This window comes from Panthera onca, chromosome B4, assembly GCF_046562875.1.
Source record: "Panthera onca isolate mPanOnc1 chromosome B4, mPanOnc1 haplotype 2, whole genome shotgun sequence".
Taxonomy (NCBI): Eukaryota; Metazoa; Chordata; class Mammalia; order Carnivora; family Felidae; genus Panthera; species Panthera onca.
Genome location: NC_138345.1, coordinates 73012532 through 73038045, shown reverse-complemented (window position 1 = coordinate 73038045; position 25514 = coordinate 73012532). Strand labels below are relative to the sequence as shown.

At 39.1% G+C, this 25514-nt stretch overlaps 1 protein-coding gene across 3 annotated transcripts in view; it reads left to right on the top strand.

Moving 5' to 3' along the window:
- The window catches only part of SLC38A1 (solute carrier family 38 member 1), a 67278-nt gene extending 48195 nt beyond the window's left edge, over positions 1 to 19083 (top strand). For all 3 annotated transcript variants that reach the window (XM_060657865.3, XM_060657866.3, XM_060657864.3), the window contains exons 6-17: positions 539 to 612; positions 2020 to 2112; positions 2419 to 2500; positions 3517 to 3599; positions 5519 to 5577; positions 5700 to 5816; positions 7189 to 7268; positions 8883 to 8983; positions 11055 to 11173; positions 12112 to 12253; positions 12354 to 12451; positions 14189 to 19083. In XM_060657865.3, the coding sequence (XP_060513848.1) occupies positions 539 to 612; positions 2020 to 2112; positions 2419 to 2500; positions 3517 to 3599; positions 5519 to 5577; positions 5700 to 5816; positions 7189 to 7268; positions 8883 to 8983; positions 11055 to 11173; positions 12112 to 12253; positions 12354 to 12451; positions 14189 to 14290 (1150 nt within the window). In that variant the 3' untranslated portion in view covers positions 14291 to 19083. The remainder of the gene's footprint in view (positions 1 to 538; positions 613 to 2019; positions 2113 to 2418; positions 2501 to 3516; positions 3600 to 5518; positions 5578 to 5699; positions 5817 to 7188; positions 7269 to 8882; positions 8984 to 11054; positions 11174 to 12111; positions 12254 to 12353; positions 12452 to 14188) is intronic.
- Positions 19084 to 25514: the final 6431 nt, after the last annotated feature.

The window sequence follows — 25514 nt, the reverse complement described above, 5'->3', positions numbered from 1 at the left end:
GAGTCATTAGAGTAATTAGATGAAAAGTACCTTAGACATCATTGAGCCTGTGTCTATGCTATAGGTAAGGAATCTAGGGATGGGAGAAATTGAGCAAGTTGCCTAAAGTCACATAGTCATTGACCTAAGAGTCACAAAAGCCTTTTCCTCAGCCCCCACCCTCACTCTATCCCCTCACCCCTTTCTCACACTTTCTCACTCGGATGTAAGGGAAAGTGCATCATAGACCATAAAAGCTATCTTTCATAATATTGTTTGAAAGTCATCTCAACTGAAATGACCTCAGAGAGCTATTTAGACTTTGAATTATGTAGGGGATTTGCACTGTTAGGGCTACTCTGATTCTAAATAGCAGTTCTTTATTGGGTAGAACATTTTTATTCAGGATTTTAAAGAGGGCATGACTAACAGTTCCCAAAATTTGGGTGCTACTAACGAATAGTGTTAACAATATAAACAAGCCTTTGCCCTTCTAAAAAATGTAAGGTCAGGGTATGTTCTTTTATAGTTATTACAAGACTTATTTTCTTTGCTTTAGGATACTTTTGACTTCTGTGACACTGCTGTCTATATATTCAATAAACCTTCTTTTGATCTGTTCAAAGGAAACAGGTAAGCTGATAATACGTCTATTTTGTGAAAGCCAGGGTACTGTGAACAAATGATGCCCTCCCAGTTCAGCCACCGATTATTGAAGAGCACGTTGGCCTACAGTCACTCGAAAACCTCTAGTGGTATTTACCCAGAGAAATAGATACAGCACCATAGAAATTAAATTGTCATGAACATTGAGAAAATAGCGTTGCCATTTAAAGTGAACCCTCAATTATACCTGTTTTTCTAGTTTAAGATGACTCCATGTGAAAGGCTTCAGTTTTTCCTTAGTTCTTTATAAATTCAGAACAAGGATCCCATGTTTTGATATTATAACCTTCACGATTTTAAAAGTAAACAGAGCTTTCATTCTTTTTTGTGTATATTCCAAGGAGAAAATGTTACTCCCAAGGCAACGTGGGAGTGAGGGTACTGTGGAAAGGCTCCAAGTCCTGGGCAGTGTCCTACCTGAAGTGTTTATTTTCTATTCCTGGGACGAATGGATTCTGTTTGTAATACTCTGACTTTTACATTGGCTAAAACCACATTGGCCAGCTATTATTGTACATAGACGGCTCCATTTAACTGGGACATTTTGTAATAGATGGAGGATCTACCATTGTCTAGTTTAAACACCAGTCTTATGAAGGATTAAACAAAGGTTTAATTATAGTCTGACCCATATTGCTTTCTGTAAACATTTTGAAAACATGAGCTGAACCGTCATAAAGAAATGTAAACATGTTTTTTTAATGAATGGTTTAACAGTTTAGTATTTACTGAGATGAGCCAGTTGAACACTTTAGGATTTTGCTGTAGTCAAATTATTCTTTTGACAGATTTATCTATTGGTCTCTTTTGTGAGTGGCATATCTTTGAGGTAAATTTTACAAATGATCAAAATTCTGATGTTGACTATTATGTTTCTAAGTTTGTTACTCTATTTAGGACACATGAGGCATTCATGGAATATTATTAAGATAATTCCTTGTTAGCCTAATCAGTTCATGTAATTAATTCAAAAGGAAACTTTCATCTCAGTCATCAGGATTTTTATTTTTAAATCAAATCTTTATTTTAATGATATGCACCAAACCTGAGAATGAGGTCAGAGTAGGAATTTCCCCCCAGTAAAGTAGGAAGACTCTTTGAGATAGTCAAAAATAAGCCTTACGACCTAACAATTTAATTGGAATGCTTTTGTAGCCAACCTGAAAAGGGAGAAATAGTGGTCATGTCTGACATTTTAAAATGTCAAGAGGTTGCAACACCTTAACCCTTGCAAAGCCATAAAGGCCATTTGTGTAATTTTGAGAAAGACACAGAATAACTTGGGGAATAGTCAATAGAACGATGAAATCTTGGCTTTCTTTAGCTTTTAGAACGCTGTCATTTCTTGTGTCCTCAACTATGATTTTTAAATAGGCTGCATGGTTTATGAGAAGCTGGGAGAACAGGTCTTTGGCACCACAGGGAAGCTCGTAATCTTCGGAGCCACCTCTCTACAGAACACTGGAGGTAAAAAGAACTCGCTTTTCTATACATAACTTTGAAGTATGTGAATATTATTATCTTTTCTAATTCTGGTGGTTGGGTGGCCACATGAATTTTAACAAAATGGAAGCAGTGTCCTTCTCATTGCTTAAATGGCACAAGGAAAGTGAAGCAGAGAGAGCCCTTACTCAAAACCAAGTATACTGAGTATCTAAAACTGTCTTTGTGTCCTATTGAAGGTCAGTGTAAGAACAGGCTGTTAGCCTTTTATGCAGCCTGCAACGTGAGCCTTAGTATCTCCTTTCTAACAATGTTCTCATCTTCCTCTAGCAATGCTGAGCTACCTCTTCATCGTAAAAAATGAACTACCCTCTGCCATAAAGTTTCTGATGGGAAAGGAAGAGGCATTTTCGTAAGTTATGGACCATTTTTTTTCCTTTGTGAGATAACTAAAATATTTTTAACTTAAATGTGGACTGACCAAAGTTTGTGTTTTCTGAAAACCGCAGAAACCCTAGCTTTCCCTAGGTTGTTTTTCTCTTTCTTCCTAGCTCCAACAAATTTCCCTGGGGTTATGTAAATGAAAGAAGCAGGGAAAGCTATTTGAATATGAACATTTAAAAGGTAGATTTATCTGTCATGGTGCAAACAATAGATGCTACATCTCCCCAAGCGCCTAAAATCTATGTCTGGTTTCTAGAAAATAGAACAGATAGGGAGTATTTTTAACACAGAAGTATATTTAACACAGAAGTGGAACATGCAACAACATGAAGACCCTAGTCTCTGTCTTGGAGAGCGAAATTTACGTGAGCCAACTGGAAGACGCTACAGCTGCACCTGACATATCCCTTGTTTTGACTTCCTCTTTGACTGCTCTTGTTAGTCTTAGTTTCTCTGTTTTCTTTCAAGGGAGAATCCTAGAAGCCAGAGTTCCTAGTGGTGTAGCACCAGGGCTCAAGGTCAAGTACAAGAGATTAGGGAGAAAGCAATGCCTACCTGTGGTGACTTGTTTTTCAAGGGTATTAGCCAAACACAACAAAAAGGAACTTCTCCTTAAATAACTGATCAGACATGTTGTAATCTGACTGAATGCAGTGTATGCATTCAGCTTTGAAACCAGGTAACTAATTCAAAGGAATGCCACAGTTAGCGGATGGGGGAAGGGGAAATAATCCCTTTCTTCCATCACTTGGGAGAGACTGTAGTAAACAGGAGTGGTTGGTTGGGTTATAGTGCTTGGGTAAACCTGAATAATGATAGAAATTCATGGTAAAAATTAATAATAGCAAAAAATAGCAAAATAATAATAGCAATAATAGAAAATAACGATGGCAAAAAAATTAGTAAAATTGTGAAATGTTACATTTGAGAAAAAATAATACTTCCTAAGAAAATATGACCCAACCACTTAAATGCCTTTTTCAGAGCCTGGTATGTGGATGGCCGTGTTTTGGTGGTGGTAGTTACCTTTGGCATTATCCTCCCTCTGTGTCTCTTGAAGAACTTAGGTAAGGAAAGATCTTGCTTTTATCATAGTCTCTACAGTGCCCAACCCAGATGAATCAGAAACCTAATACAAATGAACAACTTTGCCCTCTACTTTCCCTTGTAGGGTCAAGATTAAGTGAGTGATAAATTACAAGTATTAATCAGGCTTTACTTTAATATGAGATAAAACACTGGTCAATATGTGACCTCCTTAGCAATCCCTCTACCGGGCTGTGGAGGGAAAAGGGAGGTTCTGGGGTCAGGAACACACACAGTGCTATGTCCAATAGCATAACCTACAGGCTCCTCTGAGAAAAGTTCCAAAAATGGAATTCTCCTTACACAAAATCTTATATATCCTGATTATTTAGATACGTAGATTTTAAAATCTGTTATCAAGACAGAAAGTTGCTTATATTTATCCCCAAAAGTATTATGAATCACTCTTAAATTATCAGTCTAACCATTTTCAATTATTTGCTTTACTGAGGAGGAAGGAAGAAGTGAAAAGTCAAACTCAATAGATAATCACTAAGTCCCATCCATTTGGTTCTGACATTTTTTTGTGTGTATTCAGAGACAAATGTGCCTGATGTTATGGGAATTTTACACATTGAGTAATGTGGCCAAACTGCTATCCAATCCAAAATGCATTTCCTTTAATTCTGGGCTAACTCCAGGCAGACATTTACCTTTAAAAACATTTTTTTTTAATGTTTATATTTATTTTTGAGAGAGACAGAGTGTGAGCAGGGGAGGGGCAGAGAGAGAGGGAGACACAGAATCTGAAGCAGGCTCCAGGCTCCGAACTGTCAGCACAGAGCCCGACGCAGGGCTCAAACCCATGAACTGTGAAATCGTGACCTGAGCCAAAGTCGACATGCAACCGACTGAGCCACCCAGGCACCCCTCAAGGCAGACATATTTAGATTAACGTTCTTCCCCAAATGATTGCTAACCATAGTGTTTTGTATGAAAAATATCAAGCCTCTGTAGCTGTTCTGTAAAATCTATAAATAGATATTTCTCTTTTTTTTTTTTAATGTTTTTATTTGTTGTGAGAGACAGAGAGAGAGAGAGAGAGAGGGGGAGATTGAGAATGCAAGCCAGAGAGGGGCAGAAAGAAAGGAGAAAGAATCCCAATCTGCTGATAGCGCAGAGCCCACTGCAGGGCTTGATCTCAAGAACTGTGAGATCATGACCAGAGCCAAAATTGAGAGTTGGACGCTTAACCACTTGACCACCCAGGTGCCCCTATAAATAGGTATATTTCTTAAAAAATGACTTAATTTTCTGGTTTCGAGGTCTGTGTTTTGGCTTTTCTATGTATATACACATAGCTCTTTGCAGTTTAAGGAGGGAAGGCCTCTTCTTCTCCAGGGATAAGAATAGCGCATCCTCCCAGAAACAACTTAACTCTGCCCATGTGGAGGTTACGGGGTTGGGGGATTCCAAGGGCAGCCAGTGTGAAGATCCCCAGATGCTCAGTTTATTCCTAGAAATCACTTCATCTCCTCTGTGCATCCCCTTCATCTGAGAAGAGAAGCATTATAGCTGATATTCACCACGTGCACAATAGGTGCATAGTAAAGAACTATTGAGTAGATCAGAGTCAAAGAGTAAATGGATTTGGCAATAGGAATCCATCAGAGTATAGCAAAAGAGAGCAATGGCCACATTTGGGAGTCTCTTTTTCCCTAGATCTGGGAATCTGCGTTGTCTGGTGTTATCAGCGAAAACTGGAATCAAAACATTAATATGACGTTTTTATTTAAAGTCACCATTATATTGCCAAATCAAGTAGCACTCTCAAGTAATAAGTCTTATATTTACATAAGCATATTTGTATATTATTGGAACTATGCTTGAAATGATGCATTGGAGGAAACAAGGTGATATGTGAAATAATGACAATAAGTTTTTTCAACTTTTCTTTTAGGGTATCTTGGCTATACCAGTGGCTTTTCTTTGAGCTGTATGGTTTTTTTCCTAATAGTGGTAAGTGCTGACGAAAATGGTTGGCTTGGTTTTGCCATAGTACAAGGCCACACAGCAATTTTTCATTGTTTGGCTTTATTTGATAAAGTCTATATTGTTTTTCCCATGTTTCTTAATACCAGGTTATCTACAAGAAATTTCAAATCCCCTGCATTGTTCCAGAGCTAAATTCAACAATAAGTGCTAATTTAACCAATCCTGACATGTGTACACCAAAATATGTTACCTTCAATTCAAAGGTAAGTTTCCCTATCTTTTAAATATAATAAAGAGCATTTTGTTAAGGGAATTATATTTTTCATATTTGTAGTTAAATTGCCTTGATGAAAATATTCATTCTCGATAGAACAGCATACCAGTACTTCCAAATTCCCACAATCTAGAGACCTTTGGGAAATAGACAAATATTATATTTCATGCTCTGTCTTGTCCAGTTTACATATAGGGCAACTTTAAGCTTTCTCTGCGAAAATCTCTCTCTGGATAATTGTCTCAGCTCCTCTCTTGCTTGTAGATCTTTAAAAATGATAAATAACATCTTTAGCCCCCTGCACCTTATCTGCTGGTGGCAGAAATACAGATACCACCACAAACTGGCGCTTAAGAAACTTGCATACTGTTGAGATATTGTTAATAGTATGGGGAACAGTGGACTATAGAACCAGTCAGGCTTGGATCTAAATCCTTAGTCAAGTTACCAAACCCTGTGAAAAACAGGATTCTGTTCTGTATCTTACGGGATTTTTTAGAATGTGCCTGGTATAGTGCTCAGGCAGAATTGGAGCATGATATATTGTTACTTTTCTTCCTTCTTTTTGCATAAGAAGTCTCACTGAGTTTGAGTTTTAAAAAGTCTTATCTAAGAAAACTAAATAGATCTCTCTCTCTCTCAACTCTAATGATACAGCCAAAGTAGTGAATGTGGAAGTAGTTTTCTTTTTCGAGCCATCTTTTATGTCTGATTTGACACGCCCTATAAAGCAAAGAGCAGTGAAATAGAGGCAGAAGTCCTGGGCATGTCACCTAACCTGTTGGAGGGAGTAAGGAGAAAAGCAGTGGTCTGTCTACTAATCAGTGTTGTTGTAGAGACTCAGTGAAATAACGTAGGAAACATGCTGTGTGACCAGCCAGCACGATGCTATGCCTGAAGTATGTGAAATATGCTATAGGTGAGGTGAACCTCTAACCCCTCTGTGCCAAGTGCCTAATGTCTCCAGCTAGATAAGACCTCTTAGAAAAGCTGCTTCTATTTTAGAGATCAAAGCCCTCCTAATAACCAAATAATCCAGGGATTCTGAAGAGCTATCAGACAAAAAGACAGCTCAGAAAGGGGCATCTGGGTGGCTCAGTCTGTTAGACATCCGACTTGGGCTCAGGTCATGATCTCACGATTCATGGGTTCGAGCCCCGGGTCGGGTTCTGTGCTGACAGCTCAGAGCCTGGATCCTGCTTCAGATTCTGTGTCTCCCTCTCTCTCTACCCCTCTCCAACCCACTCTGTCTGTCTCTCAAAAATAACTAAACATATTAATAATAATAAAAAATACTGGAGCTGAATAATGTTTATGGTAAGAATGCTTTTTCTTAATGTTTATTTCTCTCTTCCCAATAGACCGTGTATGCTTTGCCAACCATTGCGTTTGCTTTTGTCTGCCACCCATCAGTCCTGCCGATTTACAGTGAGCTTAAAGAGTAAGAGATTTTTTTTTCTCCCCTTAATCATTTTTCTCCCCATAATCTCCCTCATTAATGGGAAAAGCCTATATTAAAATAAATAGACTTGTATAATGAACCCCACAGACGCATCACCCAGCTTCAGCATTTACTTTCTCACATTCTTGAGCAAGTAGTATATTTAAAAAAAAAAAAAAAAAAGAGCAAGAAACATCAGAAAGCTGCAGCATATTTTGACCATAAATATATAAAGCGGCCAAGTGTGTGGACTTTTTTGTTAAATTGATTTTTCAGATACTGTGTTACTTAGGCGAGTTCAAGTATTTGTGTTGCTTTACGTAACTTATGCTTATTTTATAAGTGTATAATAATAATCAGGTTGCAAAATGCGCTGTGTCTGATTTGCCTCTTGGTTTAGATGGAAAAGGCTGTTCAATCAGGCAGAAAGAAATTAATGTTAAGGCCACAAACTGGACAAAAGTATATTATTATTCATTTTAAACTCTTAAGATGATTCTATAGATACGTTTTTGATTGCTGTTCTTGAGAAAATTAAAGTCCTGCTTATAAATTCCATCCTGGGTTCTCTTTTTAGCCCACTGTCAGCAGACTTTCCATACAAAAATAGTCATCATGGCATAGTCTTAAGCTCAGCAAATGTATACAATATAGCTGTCTATTTCCATTTTGAAACAAAAATAAAATAGATGTCATTTAGCATTGATTCACTCAGGACTCTTTCATATGTAATTGATATATGGGTAAATTTTGAAATACCTACAGCTACCTATGTGTACATCAATCATAATGTACATCAATCATACTTTATGATCCCATACTTAGGGTATTTACATATGTCTTTAACATCTTTTAAATTTAATAGTCCAGCTTTTAATTTGTAATTTTCTGATGTGTGTAATTCTTAATTTTTCTTGTTTGCCATATTTCCTGTTATGACACAAACAACAGTTAGGACTATCGTGGTCTCTTATTGAGCACAAGTCTTGTAGATTAATTATTTGGGCCATTAAAGCAACTTACAGGTTTGTCCAAACTCTCAGGGTAAACTTGACCTAAGAGTTAGGAGCCCTTCATCATCGTATCCATAACCACTTGTGTACTAATCGCTCTGGAAACGGAGACTTTCTGGTGCATCCCTGGCTACTCAGTGGGAAAAAAGGAACCTAAACTGCAGCTTTAGCAACAGAACACCTGAGGTCAAGTTCCAGCTTTGCCCCTGATCTCTGGGGCTGGGAGAACAGCATCTGAATTTATTCTGCCCTTTTCCTCGTACATGCTGAGTATGGAGATATCAAAAACAAATACTAAAAAATATTCTCTGCCCTTCAGATGAGAACCTGATATTCTTTCAAAAGAATGGGGAAGAACACTCAAGGGATTGTTAGTTCCATGAATCTCTCTGTCACAATACCCATTTGGTATAAAAGAAGTTATTCTAAGCTGGCGAAATTGCAGGGGGCAGGGGAGGGTTCAGGAAAGGGAGGTAATTTCAGCTGGTCAGATCTGTCCTAGCCTGATAGAAGGCTGTTATTATTCTTCAGTATTAACACTGGTGCTTAAATTCAGTAACATGGTTGTTAATTTTTAAAATTCCTTTATCTTTGTTCATAGTCGATCACAGAAAAAGATGCAGATGGTTTCCAATATCTCCTTTTTCGCCATGTTTGTTATGTACTTCCTGACTGCCATTTTTGGCTACTTGACATTCTATGGTAAGTTTCTTCTGTTAGCACATAAATAGAGGTGTTTGTAAATAAATCAGCGAAAATTAGTATCCAAATAACTTTTAACATGATAGCCCAAAAAAGCCACAAATCTACCCATTGATTTTGCTGGTCTTTCCTGATACAAATGGTGATGACTCCTTTATATATCTGTGCAGACTGCACAGTAGAATAATTACTGAAACAAGATACTGTATTTTTTTTCTCCTACTACTGTCTTTAAAAGAAATTGCATTTTATAAGTATTCCACCTTTACCGAGGAAAGTTTAAAACTATACCAGAGGAGGCTTTCTTAATTGCTATTGCGAATTGGGTCAGATTCCATTAATAGAAAAGAGACAGAGACAGATTTTGCAAGTGAGAAAGAGCAGGGCGCTACCCTCCTGACACTTGTGTTAATTAAAAATAAAACGCCTGACTATTCACTGCAATTTGGAGCCCTGCAAAGATTTGAAGGAATGGCAGAGAAGGTTAAAAGGAATGAAACCTGAAAAAGAGATATATTGTATTTCATTTGTAATTTATTGACCTTGTATGAATAGTTTACCTTCTTTTACTAAGTCTTCATCCTCTCCTATTCAAATTATCCTCCAGCTGTATTTAACATGTTTCATTATTATTATAATTTGGGACCTGATTTAAATTTGAATACATATATTTCACATTGTTCTCTATTAAATAATATTTCTCTGGGGCATTTTTTTTTCATAAACACAAATGCCTCAAAATTTAAACATGTTTAGAGATGATTAATTCAGCCTGGAGAGAAAGGCTACCTTGATTATATAGTTGTATTATTACCATTTTCACAAGCAGTGGCAGACAGCATTGTCTGATGAATCCATAAATGCCACATTAAATTTTTGCATAAAAATGGTGTTTCTAAGTTTTCTGCAGAGTTGCAGGCCTGGGAAAGGGGGTGGTAAAGGGAGGGAGGGAGAGCTTCATGTTAGTTGAACAGTCTCACTGTTATCTCGTCCAAGCTTTGAGTTTTCTTTGCAAATCCGTTTCTTTTTCCACATAGAATACAAACCCTTTCATACTCTAGGTTAAAGCGAAAGGCTCAGCTATTTTTAGATGGTTATGAGTTTTGAATCAAGAAAATTAAAACCAATGAGATTTTTATTACAACCTAGGCTCCTTTTTCCAAAACTGAGGCCAGTCTATGGCCCAGCATAGAATTGGAATCCCACCCCCAGACTCTTGAGATTGGTTCATTCTAGCTTTGGTTGTCTTTGAAATAACATTCAGAAGCTCAGAGTTAAGAAAAAGTTCAAAGTGGTACAGAAGCTGAATACTTTTTTTAAATAAGAAAACCATACATGAAAGAGAATTACTTCCCGATTGTGGTGAAGTTCCATTACAACCTCTGTTGCTTGGCCACTGGAAGTTGTGTGAAAAGAGGAGGGTTTGAAAAACGCTCTATGTAGCCTATAGTCCCCTCAGCAAGACTGCAGCAATTTAGCATTGTTTGATGAATGGCAACAAGGGAGGGAAAATCTAGATTATTAGAAGAGTTTTTAAAGCATTTTAAAACATTTTTTAAAATATTAATTTTTGAGAGAGAGGGAGTGTGTGTGAGTGACGCAGGGGCAGAGAGAGAGGGAGACAGAGGATCCGGCATGGGCTCTGCACTGAGAGCAGAGAGCCCAACACGGGGCGCAAACCCACAAACCCTAAGATCATGAGCTGAGCCAAAGTCGGACGCTTAACTGACTGAGCCACTCAGGTGCTCCAGAAGGGTTTTGTTCTTCAGCTGTATGTTATTTTTAATCCCAATTCACACCTAGGTTGAATTTAGTATAAATTAAGCATCCCGACACTGTGTAGCTTCTTTCTAGTGATTACTATAAATTCCTTTTGAAGTTACATATGGACAGGTGGAGCATGTCTCACACCGGGGATTTTTCTTTTCAACTTTATAAATTGTTTTAATAGTTATTTCAACACCCAGAACATTGCTTTCCTTGCCCTTTAGTTTATAAATTCTTTGATGTTCAGAAAAACTGTCATTCGGCCATGTGCTTTCTTTCTAATACTCTCTTTTCCTCGGTTTAGAAAATGTGCAATCAGACCTCCTTCACAAGTACCAGAGTAAAGATGACATTCTCATCCTGACAGTGCGGCTGGCTGTAATTGTTGCTGTCATCCTCACAGTGCCGGTGTTATTCTTCACGGTGAGTAAAAGGCCTCGGTGCAATATGAGAAAAGTTGAGGTCTCGCCTTTCCTTCTGTGTTAAGGAGGCTGTTCCAGAGAAAGCCTGCTGCAGGTAACTATCCTGTGTCACTGAAACTGTATCAGGAAAGGACCCCGAGACTCGGTTGAGGCTCTTCAGAAAGAAAGTAGGATCAGTGAGATAGGGTAGCCTTTGATGGAATGAATCTTAATTCTAATTAATCTGTTCCTCCTTTACAGAGAAATGTAGATAGAATGTTTGAATCTTGATTGTCCATGATGAGAGAACATAAAAGGACCAGAAGAGAATACTTAGTCATAGATAAAAACAGAAATTACCAGGGGTGCCTGGGTGGCTCAGTCGGTTAAGTGTCCAACTTCGGCTCAGGTCATGCATGATCTCATCATGGTTCGTGAGTTTGAGCCCTGTGTTGGGCTCTGTGCTGACAGCTCAGAGCCTGGAGCCTGTCAGATTCTGTGTCTTCCTCTCTCTCTGACCCTCCCCCTCTTGCACTCTGTCTCTCAAAAATGAATAAACATTAAAAAAATATATTTATCAGGGCCCCTGGGTAACTCAGTCAGTTAAGCTTCTGACTCTTGATTTCGGCTCAGGTCATGACTTCATGGTTCATGAGTTTGAGCTCCTCATGAGGCTCACACCCTCTCCCTCTCTCTCTGCCCCTCCCCCTACTCTCTCTATCTCAAAATAAATAAATAAACTTAAAACACACACACACAGAAATTATTCCCCACAAAAGAAAACTACCTATTTATAAATAAAAATACCTGCCTGAAATCAAGACCCCTGGTTGTAATACTGCACAAGGTCTTAGAAAACACTTCACAGATTCCCATGCACCAGTATGTTCGTTTCTGCTGAGAATGTGAGGGTTGCCAGGCCAGAGGCCCTCACAGAATCTTTGTTTTTTGATCCTGTAGGTTCGTTCATCTTTATTTGAACTGGCTAAGAAAACAAAGTTTAATTTATGTCGTCATGTCTTGGTTACCTTCATACTCTTGGTTATTATCAACTTGTTGGTGATCTTCATACCCTCCATGAAGGATATTTTTGGAGTCGTAGGTATGGCTTTATTTTATGCTCCTCATTCTACAACAGCTGCTTAGAATGCTACAGTTTCGCCGTAACAACTTCAAACTTTTTTTTTTTTCTTATTTTACAGGAGTTACATCTGCTAATATGCTTATTTTCATTCTTCCTTCATCTCTTTATTTAAAAATCACAAGTCAGGATGGAGATAAAGGGACTCAAAGAATTTGGGTATGTCTCATGCCGGCCACTCTAAGTTTTCTGATTAGTTTTTCATTTAAATTTACCAAATTAATAGTCCATCTCCACCACCTAATCCTACTGTTAGTGACCTCAAAAGGGGACACCAGTCCTATAGTTTTCCCCTTTGGGAGATTTAAAATATCACATCAGAATCTTCTCTATTCTCTCAAAATGTGTTACTCTTACTGTGCCTTAGATTTTGCTCTGAGCTAGGGTTAGGGCCAGCCGTCATCCTGTTTCTCTGTAAGGCAATGCTTTGTCTTTATCAAGACAGGAAAGGGAAAGAGACTCAAAGATTTCATGTAGCCCACTGTTTTCTGTAGAATTCCTAGTCATGCAACTCCTTCCGACAACCCAGGGAACATGGGACACCTTAATTAAGGTGGCTGAGTTAGCTTAAAGAGCCTTTTTATGATTTGACAAAAATACTTTGGAACAACAGACCTGGATTCAGAAACTACCTTTCTATATTGGGATTCTTGTTTCCAGGTCTAGTGAAGTTCAAAGGCATCTTGGAGGTGGTGCACTTGGAGACAGTGAGGGAAGCAGGGGTGAAGTGGCTGCTACATGAGTACCTTCTGGAGCACCATTTTGTTTGGCCTCGGAGAAGGCTTCTCAGCTGCCCTCCCAAATAGTGTAAGCGCTCCAACTGCACGTATTACAGAGTCAGCAGAGATGTAGGCAGGAGGGATCATCCTTGTACATTTAGGAGAGGCAGCACTGATGCTGATACAGCACCTACCTCCCCAACAGGATTATCCCTGAAGCCGCAAGTCCCAAACCCTTCTAAACCTTCCCAGTAGGGGTTTCACAAGGACAGAGAAGGAGCAGTCACTTTGGCGCAGCAGTAAAATATACTCAGATTAAATCAGAAAATGGTAGAGGCCTGTTGCCCATGAATTCGCTGGGCCTCCCCAACCCTGCTCCCATGTTAAAGCTGGTCATAGGATCTACCAGATAGCATTAGACAAGGGATCCTGTCCATGTGGGGCCCCACTGGGAGTCAGACCAGCTCTCTGACGGTAAAGTCTGTACAATCCACCATTCACCTTTTCTCCTTCCCTTCCTTAGCCCTGTCCTCCAGGCTCCAGTCCAGCCCCTTGGCTCTTCTGTTGCTTTATCCTTCTCCCTGCAAAGCTCTCATTGGACACTTTTAAGGCCAAGCAATTTCTAACCTCACGTTCTTCAGATTCTGGATTTAGCAACCTATCCCCACGCTGGCCTTCCTCAACCCTTAAAATAACTTAGTTGTGGATACTCATTTCCTATTTCACTTGATCAAATCTACTTTGCTCTTATATATCTTTTCCCCCCACTTTTTCAAACAGAAATGTTTGCCTGCCAGCGATAACCTAGGTTGGTTGGTAAAAAGCAACAAAATGACCTGTATGGTGTTAAAGGCCATTTTTCCCTTTTAGTTGTAGTCTGAGTTTGAAAGAAACTGTAAGGATACCCAGTGCGTTACAGAATGGATTCATTCTGAGGTGACCATGAAGTCAAAGAACTAGAATGGAGAGGATGGCCCTGCATAGCTTAGGCCTTGTTTCCCCATCCTTGGAGAATCAGATCCATACAGCCTTGGAATGATTCTCACAGGTCAGCAATGGCTGTAACAAACCCCAAATACAAGGGGACACAAAAAGAGAGGGAAGGCATTTCTCTTTTTTTCCCAGGTGTATGTGGTTGGCTTCACTGAAAATAACCCTTGCCTTTGTGTTGCTCCAGGCTGCCCTCTTCTTGGGCCTGGGGGTGTTGTTTTCCCTGGTCAGCATCCCATTGGTCATCTATGACTGGGCCTGCTCATCAAATAGTGACGAAGGCCACTGAGACCAGCTGAGGACAGGAGACATTTCCAGACCGCTGCTCGGCCATGTCACCCCACATCAGCAGTCTTCATCACTTCTTTTGCAAGTTTACAGAAGCAAACAGAAATTCACAAGATACTTAAAATGGAATAACATTTTGGTAGCAAAACAGAAACCAGTTTCTATAATGGTTCCAGTCCCTCTAAGATTTCAGATCAATGTAAGGATTGTGGATATTTTTTTTTTTTTTAAGTTTCATGCAATTGTGTATCTCCGTGCTCTTCACAGTTATTTTTCACTCTTCTAACTCTATTTTTTTTGTTACTTCCTGGTCCCTTAAAACTTTGAAAACATGATCATCAATCATGTTTATTTATTACACATCCAGATTCTGTAATAATTTTCCTGCCGATGTTCCACTCACATCATCTGTACCTTTTTAGAAAAGAATCTTGAATTGTATATAGTTATTTTGCTTTACAGAAAAAAAAAATGGTTTCATAAGTATTTTGCCTACTTTGGTTAACATAGCACACAGGGATACTTGTAAGAGAGTGACAGGGTGTGTGCCATTGCTGGATCAGAACCTGCCCAATATTTGAGGTGGCTCTGATCACCCGGCAGCCGGGGGCTCTAGCAGTCCAGTGGCCTCATTGGTACTACATCCTGCTTTATGTAGAGACATTCTCCAATGAATGTTCTCAGCTGGGAAGGGGGTGAGAATGACTTCTTACCTTGGTAAACATATTAAACCACACATTTGGGTTACCTAGCAAGTGAAGTTTTGTTTCCCTCTTGGCAAATTGTGTCAAAGTTACTCTGAGCTGAGTCACCTTCCACTGAGGGAGACCCATGACACCTTTGTAATAAATTGAGAAGCAAGAGTATCCAAAATGCTTAAGAAAATATTCCTCTGAAAAAAATAGCCTTCAACCCTACACCTGTATTGTTGAAAGGAGAAAAAAAATTTTCTTAAATTATGAACCCAGCAGCTTTTACTCATGTCCACCAGCTTTTTGCACAGGGAATAATGTGTATCTAGCCAAGGACGATCTAAGAGAAGTAATTCCTGTTTTATATTGGGTACTTTAGGGGGGTCTTTAAAAGACTTGTTTTATATCTATAAATTTAGGTTATTACAAATACAAGATTTTTGTACCTTAAATATAAGCCTCATTCCTATTTCTTCTCCATTAACAATCCACCCAGAGTCTTGAAGAAAAAAAAAAAAGAAAAAAAGAAAAGAAACATAGCACCCTCAGAAATAGCCTTTGAGAAGAACTTGTGACAAAATCAGTGTACCTTGCTTCCCTCAGATGGGGACTCTGGTGCCTGTGCTGTTTCTTCTTCTTGTCCCTAACCAAGGAGTGGGCCATTACTGCCTGCCTGACATGACCCACACAGAGGACAGAGTTGCCTCATACTCTTACCGCAGCCCCACTGTCCCCTAAACAGGGTAGAGGGAAAATCCACAGAGACTGAAAAAGAAGAGAGTTGGGGACAAGTCACACAGCTTGGAAAGTTGGGGGGAAGTAAGGAAACCTAGAACCACATGTTCCCTAAGCTGGACAATCACCTGTGATTGGACAGTCTATATCACACAGTAAGAAATGTTCGTGTTCTGTGAGCTGGTCTCTTGAAACAGGATTTGTATTTCATTTATATTCTGGTTGAATTTCTCAAAACACCTAAGTTCACCGAGCATGGATTTCTTATCCAGAGATCAGAATCTAACTGCAGACTCTTAGCAGGATTTCCAAGCACTTAGCTCTGAGTTCTGTTCCTCCTTCACTCAAATCCCCAAAGGCCTCTGCTCACCATTCACTGGGAGTAACCAGGAACTGTCCGCTCCCCCTTTACAGACTAATGTCCCATAGAAAAGGCATCATCAAAGTACCTTGTTGTGATCCTCTTTGGGAGAAGGAAAGGTTGTTTCCTGCATTTCCTGGTAGGATCGTTATAGCTTTTAATGTAATGCTTCTGAATTACATCCACATTAGGTCAGACAGAGTCCAGGTAATTAGATATGAATGCCTACCTATACATGAATACCTAACCTAGTAAAATCCACAGCCACCTCTGTCCCTTTCAGCAGTATCTTCCATATTGGATGAAAAGCAAAGCAAGTCCTTTGGCCCTTGGAGGCTTGTCTAGAGCACCGAGTAGTGAAATAGCCAGGTAGTGGACTGACCCTCCATAAAAAAATACATAGTTTAGTTTACAAGCAATATTAGGCTACTTTGTATTTTCCTCATTAATTTATAACAATTCATTTTACACTCACAAAGTCAGTTTAGAAAATTATCATGAACTCTTGGGATGTGTAGTGGTATTTTTGGATCTCTGGATTTTATGTGTCAGCACAAGGAATTTTTATTATTATTTAAAATATTTATTTAGAGGAGGCACGTTGTTGATGTCTGTGATACCATGGGTTTTTAAAATCTTTGTGTGTGATCTAAGTTCATTATCAACTGAATATAATAGACCCCACTGTTCATTTGTTATATACCGCTGATTAATTACATCATTTGTGTGGGATTAGCTGTCAATGTACTGCAATAATTCTTGTTCAGAATAGTGAACTGGTAGCCAAAAATACATGTATCACAGATGTTAGGTAGAATTTAAACAACAGTCAAGTGCTATAGAAGTTTTTTCTGCTAAATTAGTAGACTAAAGAATATTATACCTTAGCCATTGGGAGCAGCACGTTTTCCTTTGGTAGATAGAACCTTAACACTAGTGAACAGTGCCAGTTTCATACTTTGGATTTAGAACTGTTCTCTAGTTCTTATAACACAATATACTGTAAATCCCTAATTTACTTAACGTTACTTACTGGGAGTGGAGTAGTAAACTGTGTACAGGAAAGAAATCTAGTCTTGTTAAACACGGGCTGTCCCCAATTTATAAGCAGATCATGTTACAAAGCCCTGTTAGTTGGTTGTTTGCAAGCCAGAATGTATTTTCCTCCAGGAACTATGTTATACATGTTGTTTAGGCTCCCAGAGCAGCTAGGAAAGATGATCAGACCCATGGTTTAGCAGAATAGGATAATGTAACATGATTGCTAAAAAGCCTAACCACCAAAAATAATATTGTTTCTAAGGGGTATTTGTTCAGAGTTGCCAAGAATATGTCATTCCTGTGAATGAAGTCTGGACTGCCCACGCCAGCCACACACCAGCTGCTGGATGGTGGGGGTAGAGCCACCACCAGTTAGTGGTGACCACAGTGGCCTGAAGCAGGGTGTCCAGCACAGGAGGGGGAGAATAAATCCAGGGCCACCAGAGAGTCTGGTGGTAGAAGGAGGATGAAGGAGGATGAGGGGACCTCTTGTGGGCTGGAAACCACCAGGGACGTGCCTCCCCTGCTATCCTTTCTTTTGCCTGGAGTTCTCAGGCTTGGCCTGACTCTTCTGTTCGTAGGACCTGTTGCTCCTATCGTTTGTCTCCTTCCCTGCCCATTACAGAAGAGGATGTTGCTGCCTAGCTTCTCCTATATGCCAGTCGTTGAAGCACACAGCACTTTTAATGGGTTTAGTGCTAACAAACCATTGTTTAACTGCCTAGTAATCAGATCGGTGTAAAAAAGCTCTCTGCTGACCTTCCTTCTTTATACTTCCAGACCGTGTTGAGAAAGGTGCACATGGGTGATGGTCATGGGGCTGGGGGTGGACAAGGAGCTGTGGTAAGATTGCTCAGTGTCTCAGGGGACACGTGAGACAGTTGCCCTGCAACGGACTTCTTTCTGGAGTTGGACTCAGGCCTCTAAGCCAGTGGTTCTCAAAGTATGGCCCCCAGATCAGCAGTGACAGCATCACCTGAGGCCTTGTCAGAATGCAGGTTCTTGGGCCCCACCCCAGAACTAATGAAATCAGAAGTTGTCAGGGTGGAAGCCTTCAGCAGTCTGGGTTTGAATGAGCCCTTTGGGCAATCTTGATGCACATCAAGTTTGAGAACCACTCCAGGTCACTTTGTCTTTCATTTGTTCTCCCCATTAGTCCTACCTCAGAGTATGTTACCTAGGAAACACCGGTGCAGGTGCACAATCATAAAGGAAGGCTGCCTGCACTCGGGGGTATCTGGGCTGAGGCGCGCTAAGATTACATTTTTTGAAGCTGCGAAGGAGGTGAGGTGTTTGTGTGTGTGTGTGTGTGTGTGTGTGTGTGTGGAGAATGAAAACACACTCTGTACATGCATTCTTGGATACTGAATTCGTGTCATGAGTAAGCTCTCCACAGTGTTGGTGTGAGTTGTGTAATGACCCATTCTGTCCCTCTTTTAAATTGAATTCTCTAGAAAGTTCTGCACTTCATAAGCATCTCCAAGCTGCTCAGAAAAGGATGTAGAGCCCAGCTCCATTTCAACAGATCGGAATGCTGAAGGGCACATTTATTGGAGTGGGGAGGAAGTTGATGATAAGATCAGATTTGATTTTATGACTTAGAGCAAAAGCCATTAGTTTCCCTCAGTTTATCAATGTAAATGGCTTGAGGCTTAGAAAGGGCGGAAGCTTTAAGAATAGAATTCCTCCATTCTGGTTGTGTAAACTTGTAGCTGCTCTCAAAACAAAGAAGGTACAGACTATATCATTTAGCAATGCTAATACATGGTTTTCCTTAGGGATGGCAGATCTGAGAATCCTTTAGCGAAGAACACACTTCCTCTAAAATACACAGTGGATTATTTATGATGACATAGGGCTTTCAGGTACAAATTGGGAATGGGGTGGCTAACAACTGAAAAATATCACTAAATCTAAAAGGGAAAGTTCTTGAAAATTGTAACATTCACAAGGCTCAGACATTCTCCTTCTTTAGGGTTTTCTCAGAGGATGGGCTTTGAACTGGGCCTGGCTGTCTACAAGTTTGAATTTGTGTTTTTAAAAGGAAGAATCTATGCAGCTGAGGTTTATTGTAGGAAGTACTTCGTTTGTATGTAAATATGTTGTAAATAAACAGGAGGCTGTATATTTTTTCAGTCGTTGGTCCACACTGAAATAGAAGTCTGCATATCAAGAATCTAGTCTACATATCAAGAATAAATGTTGTCCTAGATATTAGTGGTTTTGTTTGGGAACTAGACAGATTTACATTTTCTCCCAGGTAACATTGTTCTCTCAGTGTAAACTTGGAATCTAAAAATCTTAATTGTTTTAGAAAGCAAAATGTCTGAGAAATAGCTGTATTGATTTCTTATACTGGTATTAAGCTCAGTTATTTAAGAGATAATCCTCTGAGCTACAAATAAGGAATATTTAAACCCAAGTTATTGTCATATAGATATACTCAAAATGACAAATTGTTTCTTCATACTGCTCTTTCACTGTTAACACTGATACCACTATACAGTGTTTATAAAAACAGAAGTTGGGGAGAATTTTTTCCAAAACTGAATTGCTGCATTTCCCAAACTTTGGGATCTTTGAAAGGGGGGAAAAACCTGCACATTAACTATGAACACGAATTTGAAGGGGCGGGGGGGGGGGAAGGACCATTTTATCAAGTTTTTGAAAATCTCGCATGTCTGCCTTTCATTTTCAGTGTTGACGCCAACATAGACTGTCTGAAGCCATTTTTACCCAAAACATTTGAATCTTGATCATTGGTACTTAATCCACTCTCCAGAGTCCAGTTGTATTTTAGACTTCATATAAGTCCAATATATGTAGCACACCACAGTTTTATTAATGTAAAAACTTGTAAATGACTTTCAGATGGGTGATAGAAGTGAATGTCACAAGTCACAAAATTTTGCTATTCATGGTTAATCAAATAGTTTATTTTCCCCCCAGGATGTGGTGTAAATAAAGAAATATAAGAAGTTCTGTTCTATAATTGTTCTGTTAACATAGTTTTTAAACATTAAAAATGTGAACTAAAAGTATTTTTGAACTTGCCTTCATTCTTTTGGGATGCAATACTAAAATGGGGGGCATTTGGTTGTTGGAGACAGATTTGCACACATTTGTCAGTGTTTTAGAACACTGTATGTTCATGAGAGCTTATATTTACCTCCCCAAACTTAAAGTACTTCTGATAGAAATCTATCTGATCTGAAACATTACATATTTCTCCATTCCTTGTAATCAGAGTAGGTTGAACATAATTCTTTCTTTTTAAACTCAGGTTCTTCTTTATGGATATTAATTTCTGTGGTATGTTGTAATTGAGACTTTAGTCTTCCTCTACTCATATTGTAGCCACCATAAAACAGAAACTTATATCAGTACTTCCAAAGCTTCTGCAGCCTGGCCTTTGCTTTGTCCATCACTGACTCCTCCTCTCCATGATCTTAGGAAAGTTTTATCAGACCAGCAACATGGCCAGAGTCTGATACCCAAATTCCTTTTTTGGACAGGGTTACTGCAAAAACAACCTCATATGACTGGGTATGAGGCCCTTCTTGACTCTCCCTGAGCTGCCTGGTTGATAGCCAATTCTGCAGAGCACATGTGGATCTCAAGGTGGAAATTTGGGGCACAGGAGTCCAAGCTGTGCATTCCAATTTAGCTTCATTAACAATAAAGTTGATATTTTTATGCATATGAGCCTCTTGTCTCTATGTCTTAATTGATCAAAACTCCAAAGGTAAAGGGTGTAAGTAATTATTACTTTTCAAACTCAAGCAGTCGTTAAAAGTATGAACACCCAAAAGGCCATTGAGTGCATGAGCAGGTTTTGTTCTAAATCAAAAGGTCTAATCCACTAGTGGTTTTGATAGTTCTGACTTCTTCCACTATCCATGAATGTCTGCCATTACCGTTCTAGTCTGCTCTGTTTTATATATAATTGTTGGGGTAAGAGTTATTCTCTACCTCCCCTAGGGAATAAACTATGGGTTTACTAACCCTGCAACTCAGAAGACCTGTTCGCCTACCTTCTGGACCTCTAGTTGTATTCTGTCTGAGTAGGATAGTCTGGAAGGAGTTATGAGGCCCAAATAACTGGGCCAACTTTTTGTATACCAATGTTTTATCTTTAAATGGTTTACATTTTAGACTAATCCAAATTGGCAGGGTAATCTCTTCTTCCTCTATGGGCTCAGTGCAACATCAAAATAACCTGTCAGATTATCAAAGCATATTATAAAGCTACTGCACTTACAACAGATTTTTACTGATGTGGAAATAAATGACTGGATCATAATAGCACATAAATGGCCCAAATAACATCAGAACAGTGGCCTTTAAATCAATAGGGAAAGTAAGGGTTACTCAATAAATACTGAAAAAAGGACTAGCTTTTAGAAGAAAAGTAAATCTAGGTCCCTGTTTTACCCCTTATATCTAAAGAGCTCAAATATATTTAAGACTTTAAACACAACACATGCATTAAATATGTCTTTTCACAAGTGTAAATCTATGACTCTCATAAAGCGGCCATGTATTGGAAATTTTATTTAGCTCATTATTAATGAAGGAACAAGATGTTTAACAAAATGGTTCAAAGGAGAATTCAAAGAACAGACACATACATAAGCAATCAGGAGCTGAAATGAATTTGCTAATAGATGCAAAACAGGCCTCCACAGTGAAATCAATTGTATCTCCACCAGCAGAATTCTTTTACTTCTCTGGGCAATGCTCATTTCTACATCAATTTTCTGTAATTTACAGGGCTATAAAATAACTTAAAGGCCAAAAAAAAAAAAAAAAAAAAAAAGCAAAATGTGTATAGAATCAGATACCCCGGAAGAGATATCTGGTATACCATCAAAGTATTCCCAGTAATTTTTTTTTTTTTTTGCCCCTTTCAAAGTCTCCAATTTTCCTAACAACTTCCCCTTTTGTGACCATAAAAATCCCAAAGATTATTTTTGGATATAAAAAAAGGCTGGACTCATTTGGTTTGGCCTGATCATTTTCATAGGTGCAACAAGTATTAATTAATCATATAGGATTCCCTGGTTTTGCTTTGAAAACTGAGAGCCAATGCAGTATTGAACAGCTACTGGAGCCACAGCTAATTGCACTTTTAAAAGTTTCTATTGTTTGCTAGCTCAAGACTTGGGAAGCAAGCCCAAGAAACTCTACCATATTTCACTTGCAGTATCTGTAAATTTGGGTGAATTCCTCTCTACTTGAGTCCCTCAAAAAAGTACCCCCCTACTTCTTACCACCTTTAAGGGCGGTACTAGGCCAGTTTTCCTGGAATAGTTTTGTAGGCATTGGCTCCATAAGTAAAATCAACCTTTGTTCCTTTGAGTTGTTGGACATAACTGATTACATGTGCATCATTCTCAAAAATGACATTCCAAAAAAGGCCATGGTTATACCATCAATTTTTTCCAATTATGTACCAGTAGAAAGGAAAATATTCTTGTTGAACCTATGCAAATAAGTGTATTGCTGTGAAAAAGTAAGGGAACTCAGAGCTTTTTAATTTAGGAGTGGTAAGAAGTTCAGTGAGAGGCAGAAAAAAATTTTAATGTCACTTTACAAAGGCTGAGTCTACTGGATTGTAGATTTAAAATCTCATAAGAAGAGGAATGGCCTCCTCATATATACAGAAAATAGAGCATTGAAACAGCCTCAACACAACCACAATAAAATTTCCCTCATCAGCTCATTTCATCCTGTGAAATTCTATTCCGTGGGATCTTGGGTTCAGCATTCTGCTCAAGTTGTCCGCTTCTGGAATAGAGTCCTGGATGTCCACACTTCTGCCACAGGTACAGACTTAAAGTTGTCGAAGCTGTGGCTGCTCAAGCTTGTACCCAAGGGTCTACTCTTTGAAGCATCAATAATTTAATGTACTTGGTACAGTCCAACTCCATGAGATTCTGGGGGAGTCTGTCTTTGCTTGAGAACCAGATTTTGGCCTGTAGTTAGTTACAGAACTTCAGGCAAAGTTTCAGGAAGCAGAAACCTATTTGATAATGAGACTGAATGCTATGGCTAACATACTATGATAATTAATGGGCATCCATTCTATCATAGGTATTCTTCCACATCACCTTGAAAAGCCGGGTAATGTGCCACTGAAAGATCATTCGGTAATCTTTTTTACTCATTTCAAGGTCTTTCACAATTTTCCTGGCACTATCATTCTGTATCTCATATATATAAAATCTTAGAAGAAGGGAAGACCTTTCTTGGTACAAAACACAAGAGTCACAAAGGAAGTAACTGACTAATAAATATTTTAAAACTCTCTACGATTATAAAAGTGCCAAAATGCAAAAACAAAAACAAAAACAAAAATCCCAGATTAGAGGTGAAACACATTTGCCACACATATGCTGCACTAGGTAAGACGTCTCTCAAGTTTAAGGTCAAAATTATTCAAAATATTCCCTCGGTCAAATGACCAGATTATTCAACATCTCTTTCTTGATATTCCTACCTCTAAATTGTCTAAAAACCCTTGAGGCATTTGATCCCAGAGTTGCCTGCTTCCAAATTCCAGGCAAAAGAGAACTGGTGAATTTAATCCGTTCACATCAGGCCCCTTTCCCCACTGCAGTGCAGCTTCTGTTGCTGTCACATGGGGTCACTGTTGAACACCAGCACTGCACAGTTTGTTACATGTGTCTACTGCAACAATGGTGCCCTCACAGGTCACCTTCCATCACCTCATAGGAAGGAGGAAGGATGGTTTTAATCCATGCAGTGCTATGGTAGCTATCACCTTGAGAGCTCAAGCAATGAATAGCTCCTCAGTTTGCCAGAAATCTCCTCCCAGTTCATGCCCTCCAGGCCATCTGGCTCAAAAGGGGCTCCAATTAGAGCTGCTCACTGTATCAGAGCCAACCCTTCCCCTTTCGGAATCCATGGGCATTTAAACCTGATATTGATCTCAGGTCTCAATTCTAAATGTTCCTTATGGTGAGTTTCCCTTTGAGATGCTTAGGACTGTTTCCTGCCCCTTCTGAGACCATCTCAATCTATAAGAGGGGTTTGAAAACGAGTAAAACTCAAAAGGGAAGGAATTGGGTAGAAGATACAACACTATCTTCCCAGGAGGTTTCCTGGTGCCTCTGCAAATTTGCCTGACCCTTTCAACAGTTCCTGTGTCAACACACCAAGGGATGTGTGGTTTTGGACAGTCATAGTTAAACCACAAAATGTTCCAGTTACATCTTTCCCTAGGGGTGATGCCTGCCAGTTTGGCTCCTATATAGAACTTAAGAAGGGCCATTCAGTTGAGTCTTCCTTGTTTAAAAGTGACTAAATTGTCTTCAAAAAGAAGTACTGAGAAGCTTCTTAAGGTTCTGCCCACACAGTCCTTGACTACACAGCATAGAGCTAATCTCCTTAATAAATCAAGTTTTAAAAATCACTAAGAAAAAAGCAATTTTTTTTCCCAGTAGAAAAATGGGATCCACAGATATAAAAAGCTGACAGAAAAAGAAACACTTGAAAAGATGTTCAATCTAACAGTCTAAGTCATAGGTAAACAGACGGAAATTAGAGGGGGCACCTGAGTGGCTCAGTTGGTTAAATGTCCAACTTCAGCTCAGGTCATGATCTCACACTCATGGGTTTGAGCCCCATGTCGGGCTCTGTGCTGACAGCTCAGAGCCTGGGGCCTGCTTTGGATTCTGTGTCTCCCTCTCTCTGTGTATCTCCCCTGCTCTCTCTCTCTCTCTAAAATAAACAAACATTTTAAAAAGTTTATATCAAATCAATGAAAATTAGAACATCTGTGTATGCCTTTTAAAATTATTCCTTTCATATTGGCAAAAATCAAAACAGTTGCTCTTATAGTTCTGGTAAGGATTTAAGAAACATCTATTTTCATATTTGGCCAATGGGAGTGTAAACTGTTACAACTTTTTTGGAGAGAAACTTGGCAAAATCTATTAATATTGTAAATGCTCTTAACTTTTGCCCTATCAATTCTGTCTGTGAATTTTTCTAACTCAGATGGTACAAAAATATGTGAACAATATACTGTCAGATTCTCTTCCTCTCTCTTTATCTCAATTCATACTCCAGTCTTTCTTCTACTGTTTCTGTTGTCCTTTATTCTTTTTCTTCATCTCTTCTCTTAATAAGCCCTAGGACAGTCCGTATGTTAACATTCCCCCCACATAAACCCAGCCCCCAGCCCTTATTTTCCATACTCAGACTCCCAGTTAGCTTAGCTCCATATCATAGATAGAAACTGGAGACATTTCCTGGTCTTATGCATCAGAAAATTTTTGTTGGTAGATCCCTGCTCATCCACAGCTTGGCTCTTCATAGCCAGTTCCAAAATGGTGGTGGGTAGGGTTTTATGTATTTTATGAATTTAG